The sequence below is a fragment of the Hibiscus syriacus genome, unplaced genomic scaffold (assembly GCF_006381635.1).
Source record: "Hibiscus syriacus cultivar Baekdansim isolate YM2019G1 unplaced genomic scaffold, ASM638163v2 tig00117048_pilon, whole genome shotgun sequence".
Lineage (NCBI taxonomy): Eukaryota > Viridiplantae > Streptophyta > Magnoliopsida > Malvales > Malvaceae > Hibiscus > Hibiscus syriacus.
In genome coordinates this window covers 1,263,641-1,282,424 of record NW_024063538.1, presented here as the reverse complement: position 1 = coordinate 1,282,424, position 18,784 = coordinate 1,263,641, and the positions used below count along the sequence as shown (strand labels likewise).

Here is an 18,784-nt window from a genome sequence, read left to right as displayed (position 1 = left end):
ACTTTGATAAAAGATTGATATTTACTCTAATTTTAGTGGAGCATATAGTAGATGTGATCATACGAAGTTTAAACATGTAATAAAAATGATAATTATACAAAGTTTAATGCATGTGCTTAAGTTTTGTTTGGGGATGAGTATTTAATAGAGTCGAGTTGAGGTAAATTTTTATAAATCAGTTGAATTGATGAATCGAGTCTAGTTATTCGAATTTCTCTTCAAATTTAATTATAATTATTTATAATATTTTATCATCCGTGAATAGAATAATTGATATTTACAACCTCTTAATGGAATAACTGATCCTTTAATTTTATAGTTTTGAATTAATTTTTATATTAGTTTATTTCTTTAGCTAACGATATGATTATTCAGCTATTTCATTTGAAAAATATCATTACTTATCGTAATCAATTCACGATAAATGACAAAGATTTACGCTTAGCAGAAAGTGTTATCACTCGTACTATATTTAAGTATAATAAATAATTTTTTTCATTTGAAAATAGGAAATGGTAGTATAAATAATATATTTAAAGTATCAAAATTATAAAAGACTCCGAAAGAATAATATATTAGGGTAAACTACGCATTTAGTACTTAACCTATCAGTTTTGATCCGTTTTAGTACCTTAACTTTCACTTTTTTTAAAAATCATATCTAAAGTTTAATTTTTGTTTCATTTTAGTTCCCACCGTTAAGTTTTGAAAAAAATAAAAGTCTAAGTACCAAAACAAGTTTAGTACCTAAATCATACTTAAGTTTTGTAGTTTTTCTTTTGAAAATTTAGAAACTAAAACGGATCAAAATTGATAGTTTAGGTACTAAACGCGTTAATTTTGTAACGAGAAACTAAAAGTAAACTTTAGGTATGAATTTGAAATTTTTGAAAATTTAGGTACTAAAATATATCAAAACTGATAGTTTAGGTACTAAATGCGTAATTTACCCAATATATTATAATCGAAGAGAATGAAATTTCAAATTGACGACGTGTTATGCTTCTCAAGATCTCAAATTGATTAATATAGGCGCCTACAGAGGGTGAGACCATCACCAAGGGAAAGAAGAGAGGATTCAACTCGAGGATCAGATACTATGAAGTCATTGAATTGAATTACATAATCTTTATTTTTCCATATAGATTCGGGCATTGCGCTATATTTGTCGTCGTCTTGTTCGTAAGCCACAGACCCAAGCCATAATGTGTTATCGTAAGCTGCAATCCCTCCTATTTTCACCAATTTCATCACTTTCTCATGGAATCTCATGTAATCTTCCTTTTCGGCATCAACAAATATGAAATCGAAACTCGCTTCTTCTTCCTGCCATCCAATTATTTCATCTGTTTTGAACTTACTAATAACGTTATAAAAATAAAATATGAAGTTATGTCACATTAAAGTACGATGAGTAATTCTTATATTTCAACATCGTAGAGGGATTAAAACTATACAAGACCCAAAAATGATTTTTGCCTATATTGTTCGTATTTCAAAAATGCTACTTTAGATCCGATTCGAGTTGGCCGGACTCACCCATTAAGATCCATACCCTTATTTGTTCAAATCCATCTGTCAGCGTTATCTCAAGTTAATGGTATACTTACATTCTTAATAAGATGATCCAGAATTGAGAAGGCATCTGATTGAATGAAGTTAATCTTATGCTCAACTCCAGCCTTTTGTATGAATGGCAATCCAATTTCATAAGCTTCTTTGTCCAAATCGATTGCGGTTATCTATAAAGAAGAACATTTTTCATACGAAGTAGACTTGTTCGTTGATCAAGATTATTGAATTTGAATCATAACTCGAGAGAGATTGAAGCTTTGAAATACCTGACCATCATCGGGTAGTGCGAGGGCGGTGGCAAGAAGAGAATAGCCGGTAAAAACTCCGATTTCCATTGTTTTCTTGGCATTCATAATCTTTAAAAGCATAGATAAAAATTGCGCTTCATCAACTGGTACACTCATGAAGCTCCTACGATACAAGTCAAATAAAATTAAATTTTTGGCTTCATCGACACTCGATGCATATTTAGATACGGTGAAATTGTAGATATCACCACTAACAATAAATCGGTATCCGATTCATATTTCGAATCCGAATAACATAATCCTTACTTAAATGAGAGATATGAACATACCTCTCTTCACACTTCTTGGCAGTGATTTCTCTTAATTCCTTGAGTTGCTCGTGCTCTTTAGGGTAGGCATTTTTTTCCAAGATGTACTACAAAACAAATACTCATCAGCCTTTTCTTTGTTATTTGAATTCGAATAATATTAAATAATCTTTTCTAAAAAATGTTGAACGTGAATATTTTATAAAATAAATTTTTATGAATACTCTTTTTCTTTTTTAAAAAAATCCAGAAAAAATTGTCTGAAATAACCTCTAGAACTGGGGCATCAACGATGAGGGACTTATGATTCAAGCTCGAGACTTCCATTGCAAAATTATTTCAGGTACAATTCGCTGTCGTTGTAAAGCTATTTATATAAATCACGGCCTTGCTGTTTGATTAAATGCCAGGCAGAGTGCAGTTTTATTGAGCTTTAATAGCACTAATTGAACAACTAAACGCCCGGTAACTTAAGGAATTGAATGCGTATTAATCACCATTAAAGATTACATAGATTAGGGATTGCCACTGGACCGGAGATTCTTATGGACTCATTAAAGGATAAAGAGTTAACTATTATATACGTTTTTAATCTATAATTGGAATTGGAGAGGGCGGGGACTCATTAGGGCCAAAGACGGGGGCTGAAAAGTAGTTGTTTTTCTACGAGACTTGTTGGGTTGGGTCTGTTTAGCGGAGATCATAACGAGGTGGCAGTCAGGTGGTAAGTGGCAGCAGAAAAGTGAAAATGAAGTGATCGACATGTGGATTTCAATGGGTATTTGATTGGTTGTTTCAAATTCCGAGCTTTGTTTGAAGCTTGATGAATCGAGTTTAGTTTTCATAATTAGAGATTAACTCAATTCAGATTCGAGTTCAACTTTTAAAACTTAACCAACTCGAGCTCAACCGATTAAAGCGTTGTTCATAAGTGGGGAATTTGATTCATTAAGAAAGAAAATTCAACACGAACAATGACAACCCGGTTAAAAGATCAATAATGACAAATATCTTCAACTAGGTCTAGGTCTAGGTCTAGGTCTAGGTCCAGGACTACATCTTAGGCCCCGGCTACTTCAACCATTTCTTATTCTACCGTGCTCGGCATCACTGGATAGTATTTGTAGTGAAGTTTTCCGACATCATCACTGGAAAGCTTCTTCCAACCATTTGATCCCACGTAATAAACTGGTTAAGAATTATAGAATTCACATTAGGTGGCATATTAAAACATGCGGCAATATGCGTAGAATGCAAGGGGAAGGGAGTGGGAGGAGGGAAAAAGAGTAAAATCTAGTTTCAATTACTGTTTCATCCCATCCGGCAATCATGGTTCCAACTGATAGTCCCATTCCTCGGTAAGAATAGAGAATGTTTGCCAACAGTTTTGATGCCCCTGTAACAGAAATTCTGCGCTTGTTTGCCTGTTCATGCAGCCTGCACTAGGTCATGGTAAACGGTAATCCATTAGCACTTCATATAGGTCATGGTCAACGGCATCAGATTATTCAAACTTGGGTGTGAATGTTGGATGGGGTATGTATCTGAAAGGAGTATATTCATTTTTTCCAAGTTTTTTTTATGTATTTGGAGGGTCATATGCCATATCCATGTCCAAATATACGGAAGACACTAGTGCTTTAGGAAAAATGAAAGGTTAGAATAATAACGGTGTTAGGAAAACGCCATTTTCTCATCATCTGAAACCTTTGAGATGCTATTGCATACATAACAGGTAACGAGAGAAAACAACGCTGATATAAACTGTTCAGCATTAAAGCCATGGATATACAATTCCATACATAACAAGCAATGTACAAAAAATATACAGCACATAGCAAACAAAACAAAGCTAACGCAAAATAGGACCCGGATGGTATCAATCAGAAAGAGGGCAAATTCTTTATCAGTACCTTGATTCCCAAATTTCTGTGCCAAAACTGGCAGTCAGCAGCTCCACCAGCCATTGTTCCAAGCATGTATGGATTGGTTTCAATAATTTTCTTCACCGAATGTGAGGCTGCCAAGTTAAAGGAAAATATATGATGATAACACTACCATCCAAAAACAACAAAAAGAAACAAAAGAACTATGTTCCTAGAACTTGGATGCGAGCGTCGGATACAAATACTTGTCCAAGATGACTTTATTCAATTTTTCCTAAGTTTGTTCATATGTATTTGGAGGGTCATACTCATATCCTAATACTCCCGTCCCAAGTATGTGTTAGACTGGATAGTTTAAGCAAAATGAAAGGTAGAAGAACAAAGTTACTCGGACAATAATGTGACTTGCTCGATACGGATATGAGTGTACTCTTTCATATTCCTTTTTTTTGTACAACCACCAACATTCAACCTATTGGTAGACTAATCTAGCTCAATTAATGCAGAGTCCCACTATGAAGGCGACCTTCCCAATCAAATTTGCTCTATTAACAATGTCGGGATCCGAATCACTGACCTTGCTTAAGAGACCTAACACCTCATCTTGCTAGACCCAACAAGCACCAGTAGCATAGTCATTCATATTCTAATGCTCCTATCCGAACAAAAACATTTTGGACCACATAATTCAAGCAAAATGAAGAGTCCGAGCAATGGAGAAAAAGAATACAATACTTTCAGGAATTGCTTTAAGTTTGTCGCAACCGCCTTTCGGGTGGGCCCGAAATTTGGCTTCGACTTGGAATAAAATATGTTGGGAGTCGCCACCGATCATTTATTTTTCGTAAAAAATTTGGTTGATCGGATATCATCTTACCTGATCTGCGTTTTATCAGAAATATGTTGAGTTCGGGAGTCGGTTATGGTCAAGGAATGATTATCACCCTTGAACTGCCCTTTCAGTACCATTTAATTTGTCGGTTGTCTTAATTGCGAAATTTGAAATTTAAATTAAAATTTAGAGATTTGATTCAAATTACTTATATTTGATTGATTAAAATTATCCTAAAAAAAGATCATAAATAAAGTTAAAAATAAAACAAACAAAGACAAAGAGGTAGTATAAAAAATAAAAAGGAAATAAAAAAAATTCAAATTAAAACAAGATTAAATTGGAAAAAATTAAAATTCATGGATCAAATTAATTCTAAAAATGAGCTGCAAAATAAAAACATAAAATTAAGAGATTAAAATAAAAAAATAGAAATTTAAAGTATTAAAATAGCTAAACAAAAATGATAAAAAATTAAAAGGCCAAACAATAATAAAACCAAATGTAGAATAATGACTAAAATAAAACATTTGAAAGTATAATGACCAAAGTCGAGTTCTAATAAAAAATAGCAAAATAAGTAATAACAAGAATAAAATAAAAGTATTTAAACATTACTTATCAAACTAAAATAAGGTAAAAAAATTTAGTAGATACAACATAGAATTAAAATAGCAGGGTGACACAAATTATAGTAAAATATAACTATATAAAATACAAGAATACATAAGATAATAGCTAAAATTGAAAATAAACAAAGATAAAGATGCAAAAAATAAGAAAAGCAATACCAAATTAAAAATAAATAGTTATTAAAATAAAATAGACATAAAATAAAGTGTCAATTAGAAATAAACAAAACAGGAAATATGACTAAATTTTAAATAATAAAATTAAAGTGCCAAAAATGAAATAAATATAATGTGGAGTTTTAGGGACTGGAATGTAAAAACAAGACAACATTTCAAGGGGTTTAATGTAATTTTTACGCATATATTTGGGGGTTATTATGCAAAATACGACAGGAATTGAGGGGACTTGAATGTGAATAAACCAATACTTTAAGCAACCAAAGTAAAAGATGACTAAAAATATAGGCACCCTAAGTGAGATTAACCCAAAATCTAAATTAAAAGCACTTCTTCTTCCCCAAATTCTTATTTTTGCTGTGGCTTTCCAGAACTCCCATATCTCATTCCTTTTTTTCTTTATTTGCTAATCTACCTCACGACAGCATGCCCAACAAATCCACCTTCATCGCTTCGATTCTTAAACCGACGACGACGACACCTCAACTACGGCGACGTCAACACCACCCCGACAAACACCATGGCATCTAGGTAATTTTAAATCCCTAACTCATATATATATTTTTTAGAAAATAGAAATTTTGTATATAAACCACGAACAAAAATTACACTAACTGATTTTTTAGTTGCAATATAAGAATTTAAACAAATAAACTTTAAAACTAGGATAAAACTAAAATTTATTTATGATGGTTTTTTGCTTATTTCTAACAAAAAAAATATTATCTACTAGTATTTTGAATACCAGAAAATAAACACAAAAAATATACCGGTAAAATTATGCTTCTTATTTCCTCTAAAAAAAACCAAAGGACTCTACTTACAATTGTTTCCCTTCCTCCCCCCTCCCATTTGTTCATACATGCATTCGGCTTTTATAGCCAATTTCACAATAATTTTACACTTTAAAATAATGCAATTTGTGATGATGCTTTGGATAAAAGTTCACATGCACCCCTATCCTTTTTGCGTTGGCATTGGCAGGAAAACAAGTGATTGTGGTCTTGTGGTAGCCAGGCTGGGCGAGGTATGGGCTGCTGGGGATGAGGACAAAATCTGGGGTCTACAACTGCCCCTCTTTGCACATTCTTGTGTTAACAAGAATAAGGCAAAGATGAAAAAGACAACCAGTTTTTGTCCGGTCCTTTTTTGTTTTGAGACTTGATACATTTGTTAGGGAGTAGTTGTAATTGGGCTTCAGCTTGAACCTAGAATTGGGCCTTGGTCTTCTTCTTGGTTTGAAGATTTCGACTTGAAAATTCTTCCAGAATGTAGCTCATCGTTGCTACCATGCGGTTGATATACCTCTGAGATGAATGAAATCGAACTCAAAAGTCTTGATGTTGGTAGATAATCCTTCTAGCCTTGAGTTATGTTGCAAAAGATATGTCTTTAAGCTGAGTATAATCGAACTCAAAAGGTCTTTTGTTGATAGATAACCCTTCTAGACTTGAGTTATGCTGCAAATGGCGTGCCTTGGAGCTGAATAAAATCGGATCTCGAAGGTATTTGATGACAAATAACTCTTCTCGACGTAAGCTATACTGCAAATGATATGCTTTTGAGCTGAATATAATCGAACTCGAAGGTCTTTTGTTGACAGATAACCCTTCTAGCCTTGAGTTATGCTGCAAATGACGTGCCTTAGAGCTAAGCGTAGTCGAACTCGAAGGTCTTTGGTTGGCAGATAGCCCTTCTAGCCTTGAGTTATGCTGCAAATGACGTGCCTTGGAGCTGAGCATAGTCGAACTCGAAGGTTTTTGGTTGACAGATAACACTTCTCGACTTAAGCTATACTGCAAATGATGTGCCTTTGAGCTGAGTATAATCGAACTCGAATGTCTTTTGTTGACAGATAACCCTTCTAGCCTTGAGTTATGCTGCAAATGACGTGCCTTGGAGCTGAGCGTAGTCGAACTCGAAGGTCTTTGGTTTGCATATAGCACTTCTCGACTTAAGCTATACTGCAAATGATGTGCCTTTGAGCTGAGTATAATTGAACTCAAAGGTCTTTGTTGACAAATAATCCTTCTAGCCTTGAGTTATGTTGTAAATGATGTGCATTTGAGCTGAGTGTAATCGAACTCGAAGGTCTTTTGTTAGAAGATAGCCCTTCTTGCCTTAAGATAAGCTGTAAATGATCATGATATCCTTCGTCGTGAAGTTGAAATCGTGAATGACCCATTCATTGTGAAGTTGAGCCTCGAATTGGATATCATTCATCGTGAAGTTGAAATCGTAGATGTCCCCTTCGTCGTGAAATTGAACCTTGAATTGGATATCCTTCATCGAGAAGTTGAAATCCAAGTTAAGTTGCATTGTTTCGAGGCTAATATCCTTCGTCGTGAAGTTGAAATTGACTCTGAAACTGAAAAGTTTATTGACAAACACTCCCTCTCTGAGTTGGATATAATTCGTCGTGAAGTTGAAATCCAATCTAGAGATAGATGCTGCTTGTGTGTACGATTCCCTTCGTCATGAAGTTGAAACCGTGGATGTGTGGGCATGATATCCTCCGTCGTGGAGTTGAAATCATGGATTCGTGGGTACGATATCCTCCGTCGTGGAGTTGAAATTATAGATGGCCCATTCGTCGTGAAGTTGAGCAACTTGAATATCCTTCGTCGTGAAGTTGAAATCCAAGCTTGTGTTGTTTCGAGTCCAATATCCTTCGCCGTGAAGTTGAAATTGGCTCTGAAACTGGAAATTTTATTGACAGACACTCATTCTTTGAGTTTGATATCCTTGTTCGTGAAGTTAAAATCCAATCAAAAAATGAATATTGCTCGTGTATACGATTCCCTTCGTTGTGAAGTTGAAACCGTGGATGTATGGGCACGATATCCTCCATTGTGGAGTTGAAATCATGGATCTGTTGGTACGATATCCTCTATCGTGGAGTTGAAACTGTGGATTCGTTGATACGATATCCTCCATCGTGGAGTTGAAATCGTGGATGACCCCTTCCTCGTGAAGTTGAGCCTTGACTTGAATATCCTTCGTCGTGAAGTTGAAATCCAAGTATTATATGTTGTGGGTGGACACGATTTCCTTCGTCGTGAAGTTGAAACTGTGGATGACCCATTCGTTGTGAAGTTTGGCTTCGAGTTAGATATCATTCGTCGTGAAGTTGAAATCTTCTCTCGAGCAAATTGTGAGTTCAATATCCTTCGCTGTGAAGTTGAAATTGACTCTGAATGAAACTGGAAAATTGTTTGTTGAGTACAATATCCTTCGCTGTGAAGTTGAAATTGACTCTGAATGAAACTGGAAAATTGTTTGTTGAGTACAATATCCTTCGCTGTGAAGTTGAAATTGACTCTGAATGAAATTATAAAGTTGTTTGTTAACAGACGCTCCTTCGCTGTGAAGTCGAGTATCCACCATCAATTTCTGAATGTGCTTTTGAATCGAGTATTTTTCTTCTTGAAGTTAAAACTTGACTCTAAAAGCTGCAAAAAAATATGTATATAAAAATTGATGAATGTTATGATCTTAAGTATGTCTAAGATGCTTACAACATGAATTAGTTTTATCTTCTCGTGCTTTGTCTGCTTGTTCCTACATGTGGAGGAAATGCCTTCAGAAGGTCTGATTGTTTGTATCAGGATGTTGAATCTCCAACGATGCCCAATATTCGATGTTGAATCTCAAAGATGCCCTCTATTGCTTCAGCACTGATTTCAAACATGAGCTTTGCGTCTGAGAACCACATGTCAAACACCAAAATCCACTGTAGAGAGCTTGTCTTGTTTGAAAAGTGTTTTTCTTTTTATTTTCAAAAGTTCTGAAAATGTATTAGAAGAGTTTTGAAAAATGTTTAATCAAAAGTTTTGAAAATATTGCCCCTTTTTCGATTTCATAATTGAGACAAATCATAAAACTAGAGTTCATTAGACATCAAAGAATTAATTACACTATTAATCCTTCAATAAATTATAGTTATTTGACAAGTGTCAAGATCAAAGCTATCTTTGGGAAATGGTTAAGTAAGGAAAGGATAAAAAAAATCTCAGGTTATTGTGTTTGGTCGAAGGTTTGACATTGATGCTCAAAGGTTTGATGGGGTAGCTTGTATGCTTCTCTACTGGAAGTGTTTTCCAACTCCCAGCCTTCAAGGTTAAGCTTGGATTGTGCGATGCTTTATCAAGGAATTTGTGCGATCGCCTCAGCTATACAATTTTTACATTCGAGCCGCCTTTTCAGGTTTTCAACTCGAATCCTCCTTTGGTTTCAAGACGTCATTCAGAATTTACGTCATGAACCCCCCTTTGTTATTTTTCTCTATCATGCATTAAAGATTTTAGAAAACCTTTTGCAAATAAAGATTAATCCTGATGGGCTGAATGAAATCTGAAGATAGTCTCTTATGTTTAGAAATCCATGTATGATTATAAGGGACTTTTTAAAGTACGTAACGTAGGCCAAAGTTCATGGTTATGAAAGAAAAGGATAAATAGGCCCAAACAAGTGTCTCAGGGTATTGAACCAAAGATCAATTCATTCTGATGCCTTCAATCATGTCTTGCGCAATTTGAATCTGCTCATATGTGTTTCTCTCTTGATGCTCTATGATCTTCGAGTGAAGTGATTCTGGAATAATTGTGCTTGATCAATCTCATAGTTTGATGCTCGATGTGTCATTTGACTCGAGGGAATCTTTATGTGTGCTTATTGTCTTTATTTTTTTCTTTACTTGTTTTTGTTTTTGTTCTTTTTTTTTTGTTCTGATTGGATCTTCGCATTTGGTATCTCCTTTGGATTGATATCTTCACTTATGTGAGCAGATTTCTTCAACCTTGCCCCCCAGTGTGGAGGGTGATCCTTAGTTAGGGTTGAATCAGAACAAAAATATTATAGGCTCAAAAGGGGACACAAGGGATATATATTTTCTTCTGTTGTGAATGGATAAAGAAATAAAGTCGTTCATCATTTCATACATGGAAGTCCTCACAGAAAAGGTATCCCCAGGCGGATAGATTTTCAGGATTAATTTTATTCACATGAAAACAATGTAATTAATGCATGACAGAATTATTTCAAATTAATTCTCCTTTCTGCTTCTTGTTCCCAGCATGCCTCAATTGTACAAGGTCGTCTTCAGAAAATTGATGAGTGATGCCCCAAGTTGTGTCTTCTGGTAGGAATGTTCATGTTCAAGTGAACATCTTGTACCTAATGCCTTAGGTTTTATTGGTAAAAAAAATGTTGGGTTTACGTCTAAAAGGACAATGGATAAGAAATCGAAGGATTTTTTTTTTTGGAACAGGATAAGAAAGGTATGATCACGCCATATGTCAAAAATCTATAATTTTTGAAGAATTAAAAGAATATTTAATTCATTTAATATTCAAAGAACTAAAGATTTAAACTCGTTCAATTATTTGACCATAGAAGGTAGCATAAATTCAGTCGTTTAAAAGATTAAGCGAACATGAAAGATCAAAAACGTGTTCAAACAAAACAATGCTCTCAGTGCAAATGGTAGATGCAATGCCCCCTTGTTCGATTGTACATGTCCCTGAATCTATCAGGTTTTTGATTTTGCGCTTCAGTTCCTTATAATTATAACACCCCCAACCCGTACCCGACCCGGATACGAGTCCGAGGTATCACATTGACTTTTCAAACTTTGACTCTTGACAAAATTCAAAGAAAATTTAAAACTTTCATTAAAGTAAAAGCAGTTTAATTACATAATTTGACCACAATAACCAAAATCGATCAGAGCATATTTAACTCAATCAATTAGTACATGCCAACTATATTCAAAAATAACAAAAATCATTTAACTCATCTATTTTCTGATCTGAAATCTTATAAGGGAGATGCTTACCTGTATTGCTCCTCACAGCTTCTATATTCACTTTCGGTAACCTGCGGGTGAAACACTCACACGCTAAGTCGATGACTTAGTGAGGCATAAAGAAAACACATCTAATGGAATTCATACCCACTAATCATGCATGATTGTTTTATGCTATCAAATTATACAACTCATTTACATATACATCAACATATATTCATGTATATTATGTAACAGATACCAAAACCCCTATCACACATATATCATATCATGCAATTCATATCACACATCATATACATATATCACATACATTGTTCTCATATCACCAACATGTTTATCCTTACTAATTCCCTTGTCATTACTTCAATTCCGTCATATGAGCATATAATGAATATAAACATATTATATATATTTATGCCACAATACATTACTAATTTCTATAATCATATAATACATAAACGCATAGCATCTCATATCACCATGACATATATGCACTTCTACCATGTCACGAGAAATACACATATCATTATATCAAATTATGTTCTCTTTTCAAAGCCCATGTACACATGTGAGAACTATAGATATGTGAGTCTATAGAGGTTGTGCACTATGCTGTCACCACAGCTCGTATAATTGCACCGAAGTGCCACGTAGAATTGCACCGGAGTGCCGCGTAGAATTGCACCGTAGTGCCATATAATAATGTCCATAAGGACCACATATCATTCCTTAAGAATCATATACATATACTAGGGATCAAGTATGTGTCTCACCAGACTTCACACATGTTCCAAATAATACATATATATATGTCCTGAAGGACCACATATCATTCCTTATGAATCATATACATATGCCAAGGATCAAGTATGTGTCTCACCAGACTTTACACATATTCCAAAGAATACATATATGTCCCGAATGACCACATAGACCCTCGACTCTTGGCATGCCAACTATACCCCTAGCTCTCATGACACATAACATGGGCATTAATATTTATGTTAACATACATTCACATATACACATAGTCATGTAGTTCTTTCACATAGCTCATCGTCATATAAATCACATATCTCATATACATATAAACACATGGTTCACTTACGCGTAGAACATTTTCATATAATCGCATAGTCATATAATATTTCATATAACATATATTTTCTCTTTCATATATTTCATATCATGTATCATATCTTGTGATCATCATATAATCATGTTACTTATAATCACATAACTTCTACTCATAGGGTTCAACATTATTAAACTTAGTTCATTTTTTCATATTATCATACATTTATATACTCTTATATGTCCTATCAATAACCTATAAACTTACTCATATTCTCATATATACTATTTTAATATAATTTGTATAGTAAATTCTATAATTGTATCATATAATGATTTTACCCAAGTACTCCTTTATAAAGTTTATATTACAGGTTCAATTAGTATAATTCTATCCTATAAATAATTTCCACTTATTTTATATCATTTTCCCTTTTCACTCACATAAACCATCTATTTATTTAGTTCAATTTCTCATGACTTCCACAATACTCTTTAATAAAACTTTGTAGCTCTTCACTTTAATACATAAACCATAGTTTCCTTTAATTTATCAATCTTCTCTATATAACTTATGTATCCTTATTTATGCCCTCGAATTCATACTATTCTCTTAGAGTATCCTAACATTTCTCGTATAATCACTTATACCATATCATATGACTTATACTTGATTATCTTATTCTCTCATGTTCATTTCATTTCTTATGACTCTATCATATAACTTATTCCATGTTCTTCCATTATTACATAAAAGTCTTACATAAATCATATAGCATATACAAAGCATATCATTATCTTAGTCATGCATACATACAATCAATGTAATACATATAATCACATATAGTTATAACCAACACATAATCATATCTATGACTTCATGCATATTACTCTAGGAAATAGACTCATCGCAAGTCTTATTTCCATTAAACACTACATGTCACTAGTATGCACTCACCTTGGCCTCACTAGTCAATTCCAATCTCTTATCTTTCCCTTGATCGATCTTACTTGCCAAATGTTTCGGAATTGCTTTACGCGCAGAATCTACATAAATGTACATTTTGAGGCAATCATTAGATACCTACACCTTTTAATTGGATACTAGCAACTTAAACGAACTTATTAAACTCATATTCACAATTTTCCTTTAGGGGGAATCGGTTCCCTCCTGTGGGAGAATCGGTTCCCCTATGAGATTCTGGAATTTCTGGTTCGTTTGAGGGGGTATTGATTCCCCTTGAATGGGTACCGATTCTCCTAGCCCAGAAATCATATTTTCAACACGAAATTTACTTCATTTCATCTTAAACACTTCATATTTCAACCTCTTTCATATGCTAAACTCAAACACACATACTTAAGCCCATTTGTACTCATTTAACCAATCTTAATTCTCAAAATCCTCTCCTCTTAATGAAATTCAATAATTATACTCAAATTTGAACATGTTCTAAATTCTTTTCTATCACTCCAAATCTCTTAATTCAACTATTGACAAGTCAAATTCAACTTAAAATTCAACTTATCAACTTTATTTCAAGATTTCATTCAAAAACTCAAAATCTTTAATCTCTCCTAATTCCACCATCCTTTGTTTTTAAGATGATTTAAGCTTTCCTTGAGCTTAATTATCATCCAATAATCATAATCAAATCCTAAATTCAGCAAAATATCAACTAACAAGAGATCTTACCTTTGCTTATGGCTTCACGGTGGAAAAGAAGAGAATGAAGAAGAGAAGTCTGGAACTCTCTCATATTTCCCACGTTTATATAATACTCAAAAAGGGAAGATAAAAATATTTCCCATGAAAAGACCACTTTGCCCCTTTAGTTCATCTATCTTTGCTATTTAATCCAATATTAAAATTTTTTACTTAAATCCCGAGACTTTTAATTTCATTTCTAAATTGAACACAAAACTTTCAAAGTTTGCAATTTAGTCACTGACCCTGATTTGGGATGTTACAATAGTTCTCATAGGAATATCTGGAGCTTCCTATGTGATAACTGTGTACGACAACATCATAACCCTCGAGATATGTGGACTCTTTTCTCAAATCATTCTGGAAGGCTCAGTCCTACAATCATCTGAACAAGCTCCAACTGTACTGATTTCAATTTTTTCTTTAATTGTTCAAATCTTGCTTCCATGTGGTGTCACGTGATTAAGAACACTACCTCGAATCCTCCATGAAGAAATTTCATGTTTATGAAAATGCTTAAAATATAAAATGTATATGCAAAAATGCAAGAAATGCTCGAGGCATTGATCCGAAAGAATGTTTGTTATTATAAATAATCCTTATTAGGGACAAAAATATTTTATCTTTTAAGAGACAAAAATATCCTGACAGCTTCTAACATGTTGACTAGTCTTCTGCCTTCGTCTGTCACCGGTTGAACAACCTGTTGAACCGCTCTGGCTTCTCTGGATGAACCGTGCAAATGTTGAGTTGCTTTTTGTACTGGTCCAAGAAGTTTCAAATTGCTGCATCTCTGACTTTCATCCATTGATGAACCTGTTCCCGACAGATACGTCATTGGAGCCCTCAATTGATAGGAACTATGTGAAGTTCATTTGTCTGTTTCTTGAATTCGTCAGCAATGGTCTCCAATTTCAGCTATCATTTTGCCATTGTTGTCTTTGAAAGGACTCCCAAGATCAATAACCTTTATCTTGCCCCTGTAACTTCTGCCAGTCAGTTCTTGAAAGATAGACTTTCATTGTGCTTGATGTAGATCCGGTTTATTCTGAGTCCTTTATAATACAACAAAGTGATATACTCTTCAATTGTGGGTACCACGTCTTCTGGATTGAATGTGGCATATAGTCACCTTGTAGACTGTCCTCTGTATTCTCATCTCTTGTATTACAACCCCTTTGTCCATTAATGCAAACTATTTACGTTTAACAAACACGTTTTTGTGGATCAACACCTCTTTTAAATGACACAAATGATGAAAATAAAATAAAAGATAACAAAAATAAAAGAGTTAGTGAGGTAAAGATAATAATCAAAACAATCATGAAAATAAAAGTCCTACCCCACATGCTTATTATTCATACCCGGACATGATCTCTATCCCGCATGCTAATTTCAAACAAATCCTAACCGCATATTTGTCTAGTTCGCATGCTTTGAACAGAAAGCAAAGCAAGAAAGAAAGTAGCCTAGGGTTTGGAATGAGGTTTCGGGGTAGGCTGTAATTCTCTATAGTCTCTCGGTTTAGGTTCTAAAAAACAGTATCCGAGTTCTCCTTGATGGTGCCCCCTTGGGCTTGTCAGACCCTTAGTCCTAAGCCCATTACAAGCTTGTGTGGACTAAGTTAAACTCGAGAGGAAACATTCCCTTATGCCCATACGGTGAATAAATCCACACAAAGACATAAGGCATATGAATCCTGAATGTTACTTTGCTAGGCCCGTACGGAGAATAAATTCTCACGAAGGCGTCGCTTTCACTCCCACTTAAAAAGGGTTTGGAGCTCGGGTATAGAGTCTGAGATGAAAATTTTGAAAATCTGAAATCATTGAAAAAAACGTCAGTACAACTATTTATTTGAAAAATAATCAAAGGTAAATAATTGGAATCGAATAAATAAATTAAAATTAAAAGTTATTATTTTCGCATAAAAAGACAACCGAAAATTAATTCTGGCCTGACTCACTTACCTGTCCCCAGCAGAGTTGCCAAGCTGTCGCAACCGCCTTTCGGGTGGGCCCGGAATTTAGCTTCGACTTGGAATAAAATATGTTGGGAATCGCCACCGATCATTTATTTTTCGTGAAAAAATTTGGTTGATCAGATATCATCTTACATGATCTGCGTTTTACCATAAATATGTTGAGTTCGGGAATCGGTTACGGTCAAGGAATGATTAGCACCCTTGAACTGCCCTTTCAGTACCATTTAATTTGTCGGTTGTCTTAATTGAGAAATTTGAAATTAAAATTAAAATTTAGAGATTCGATTCAAATTACTTACATTTGATTGATTAAAATTATCCTAAAAAAAGATCATAAATAAAGTTAAAAATAAAACAAACAAAGACAAAGAGGTAGTATAAAAAATAAAAAGGAAATAAAAAAATTCAAATTAAAACAAGATTAAATTGGAAAAAATTAAAATTCATGGATCAAATTAATTCTAAAAATGGGCTGCAAAATAAAAACATAAAATTAAGAGATTAAATTAAAAAAAATAGAAATTTAAAGTATTAAAATAGCTAAACAAAAAAGATAAAAAATTAAAAGGCCAAACAATAATTAAACCAAATGTAGAATAATGACTAAAATAAAACATTTGAAAGTATAATGACCAAAGTCGAGTTCTAATAAAAAAATAGCAAAATAAGTAATAACAGGAATAAAATAAAAGTATTGAAACATTACTTATCAAACTAAAATAAGGTTAAAAAATAGTAGATACAACATAGAATTAAAATAGCAGGGTGACACAAATTATAGTAAAATATAACTATATAAAATACAAGAATACATAAGATAATAGTTAAAAATGAAAATAAGCAAAGATAAAGATGCAAAAAATAAGAAAAGCAATACCAAATTAAAAATAAATAGTTACTAAAATAAAATAGACATAAAATAAAGTGTCAATTAGAAATAAACAAAACAAGAATATGACTAAATTTTAAATAATAAAATTAAAGTGTCAAAAATGAAATAAATATAATGTGGAGTTTTAGGGACTGGAATGTAAAAACAAGACAACATTTCAAGGGGTTTAATGTAATTTTTACACATATATTTAGGGGTCATTATGCAAAATACGACAGGAATTGAGGGGACTTGAATGTGAATAAACCAATACTTTAAGTAACCAAAGTAAAAGATGACAAAATATAGGCACCCTTAGTGAGATTAACCCAAAATCTAAATTAAAAGCACTTCTTCCCCAAATTCTTATTTTTGCCGTGGCTTTCCAAAACCCCCATATCTCATTCCTTTTTTCTTTATTTGCTAATCTACGTCACGACAGCATGCCCAACAAATCCACCTTCATCGCTTCGACTCTTAAACACGACGACGATGACATCTCAACTCCGGCGACGTCAACACCACCCGACGAACACCATGGCATCTAGGTAATTTTAAATCCCTAACTCATATATATATTTTTTAGAAAACGAAAATTTTGTATGTAAACCACGAACAAAAATTACACTAACTGATTTTTTAGTTGCAATATAAGAATTTAAACAAATAAACTTTAAAATTAGGATAAAACTAAAATTTATTTATGATGGTTTTTTGTTTATTTTGAACAAAAAAAATATTATCTACTAATATTTCGAATATCAGAAAATAAACACAAAAAATATACCGATAAAGTTATGATTCTTATTTCCTCTAAAAAAAATCAAAGGACTCTCCTTACAATTGTTTCCCTTCCTCCCCTCCCATTGGCTCATACATGCATTCGGTTTTTATAGCTAATTTCATAACTTTACACTTAAAATAATACAATTGTGATATGTTTAGATAAAAGTTAACATGCACCCTTATCTTTTTTGCGTCATTGGTAGGAAAACAAATAGTGGTCACGTTATGGGCTGCTGGGATGAGGACTGAGGTCTACAAAGTTCAACCCCTTTGATTATGATACCCACAAAGATATTCCAGATAGAAACAATAAACACATCACGCAAAGCAATTTAAAGAACTCTTGCACATACATATATATCCTCCCATGCTAGCTCTAGAATCAGCAGCAACCATGACACCTTCCTTGAAGATGAAGGCAAGCGTGGTGGTTCCTTTAGCAGGTTTCACCATCTGAATAGCTTCCTTTTGAAACCCATCAAACTGCAACACAAAAACCGACCAATCATAAAAATAAGCCGCGAACCTTCCCCTTTCCAATCATAAAAATGTCATTAATTAGCACAACATATTATCTCACATCAGTAGTAATCGGGAGCTCGAACGACGGAGCAGCCAAAAACCCATCGACAAGCTCACTAGGAAACTCCAGACCGGCGCCGCCGATTCTAGACCAGTGGTGTCAAGCTTCATGTTCTTTTTTCTAAACAAATATAGTACATAGAGATTGAATTAGGGGATTCAATGTGTTTAATGGTGATTTCCGGGATAACAAGAACAGGTTTCGAGAAGATTACCTTTTCAATCAGATTGCAGATGATCGACGAGAAGAAAAACATAAATCGATTGAGATCCAGCTGAAGAAAATATGACAAATTGAGGGTATATTTCAGAAAT

General features: G+C 33.7%; 1 protein-coding gene and 1 pseudogene across 1 annotated transcript; both read right to left on the bottom strand.

The window, feature by feature from the left end:
* Window positions 1-1,020: 1,020 nt before the first annotated feature.
* LOC120197407 (caffeoyl-CoA O-methyltransferase-like) lies at window positions 1,021-2,486 on the bottom strand. The gene is made up of 5 exons (XM_039198948.1): window positions 2,402-2,486; window positions 2,153-2,238; window positions 1,842-1,986; window positions 1,611-1,742; window positions 1,021-1,326 (listed from the first exon to the last, which is right to left on the bottom strand). The coding sequence occupies exons 1-5, from the start codon at window positions 2,456-2,458 to the stop codon at window positions 1,024-1,026; spliced, it is 723 nt and encodes a 240-aa protein (XP_039054879.1). The 5' UTR covers window positions 2,459-2,486; the 3' UTR covers window positions 1,021-1,023.
* Window positions 2,487-3,339: 853 nt separating this feature from the next.
* LOC120197471 lies at window positions 3,340-18,580 on the bottom strand (annotated as a pseudogene).
* Between the last annotated feature and the right edge of the window lie 204 nt (window positions 18,581-18,784).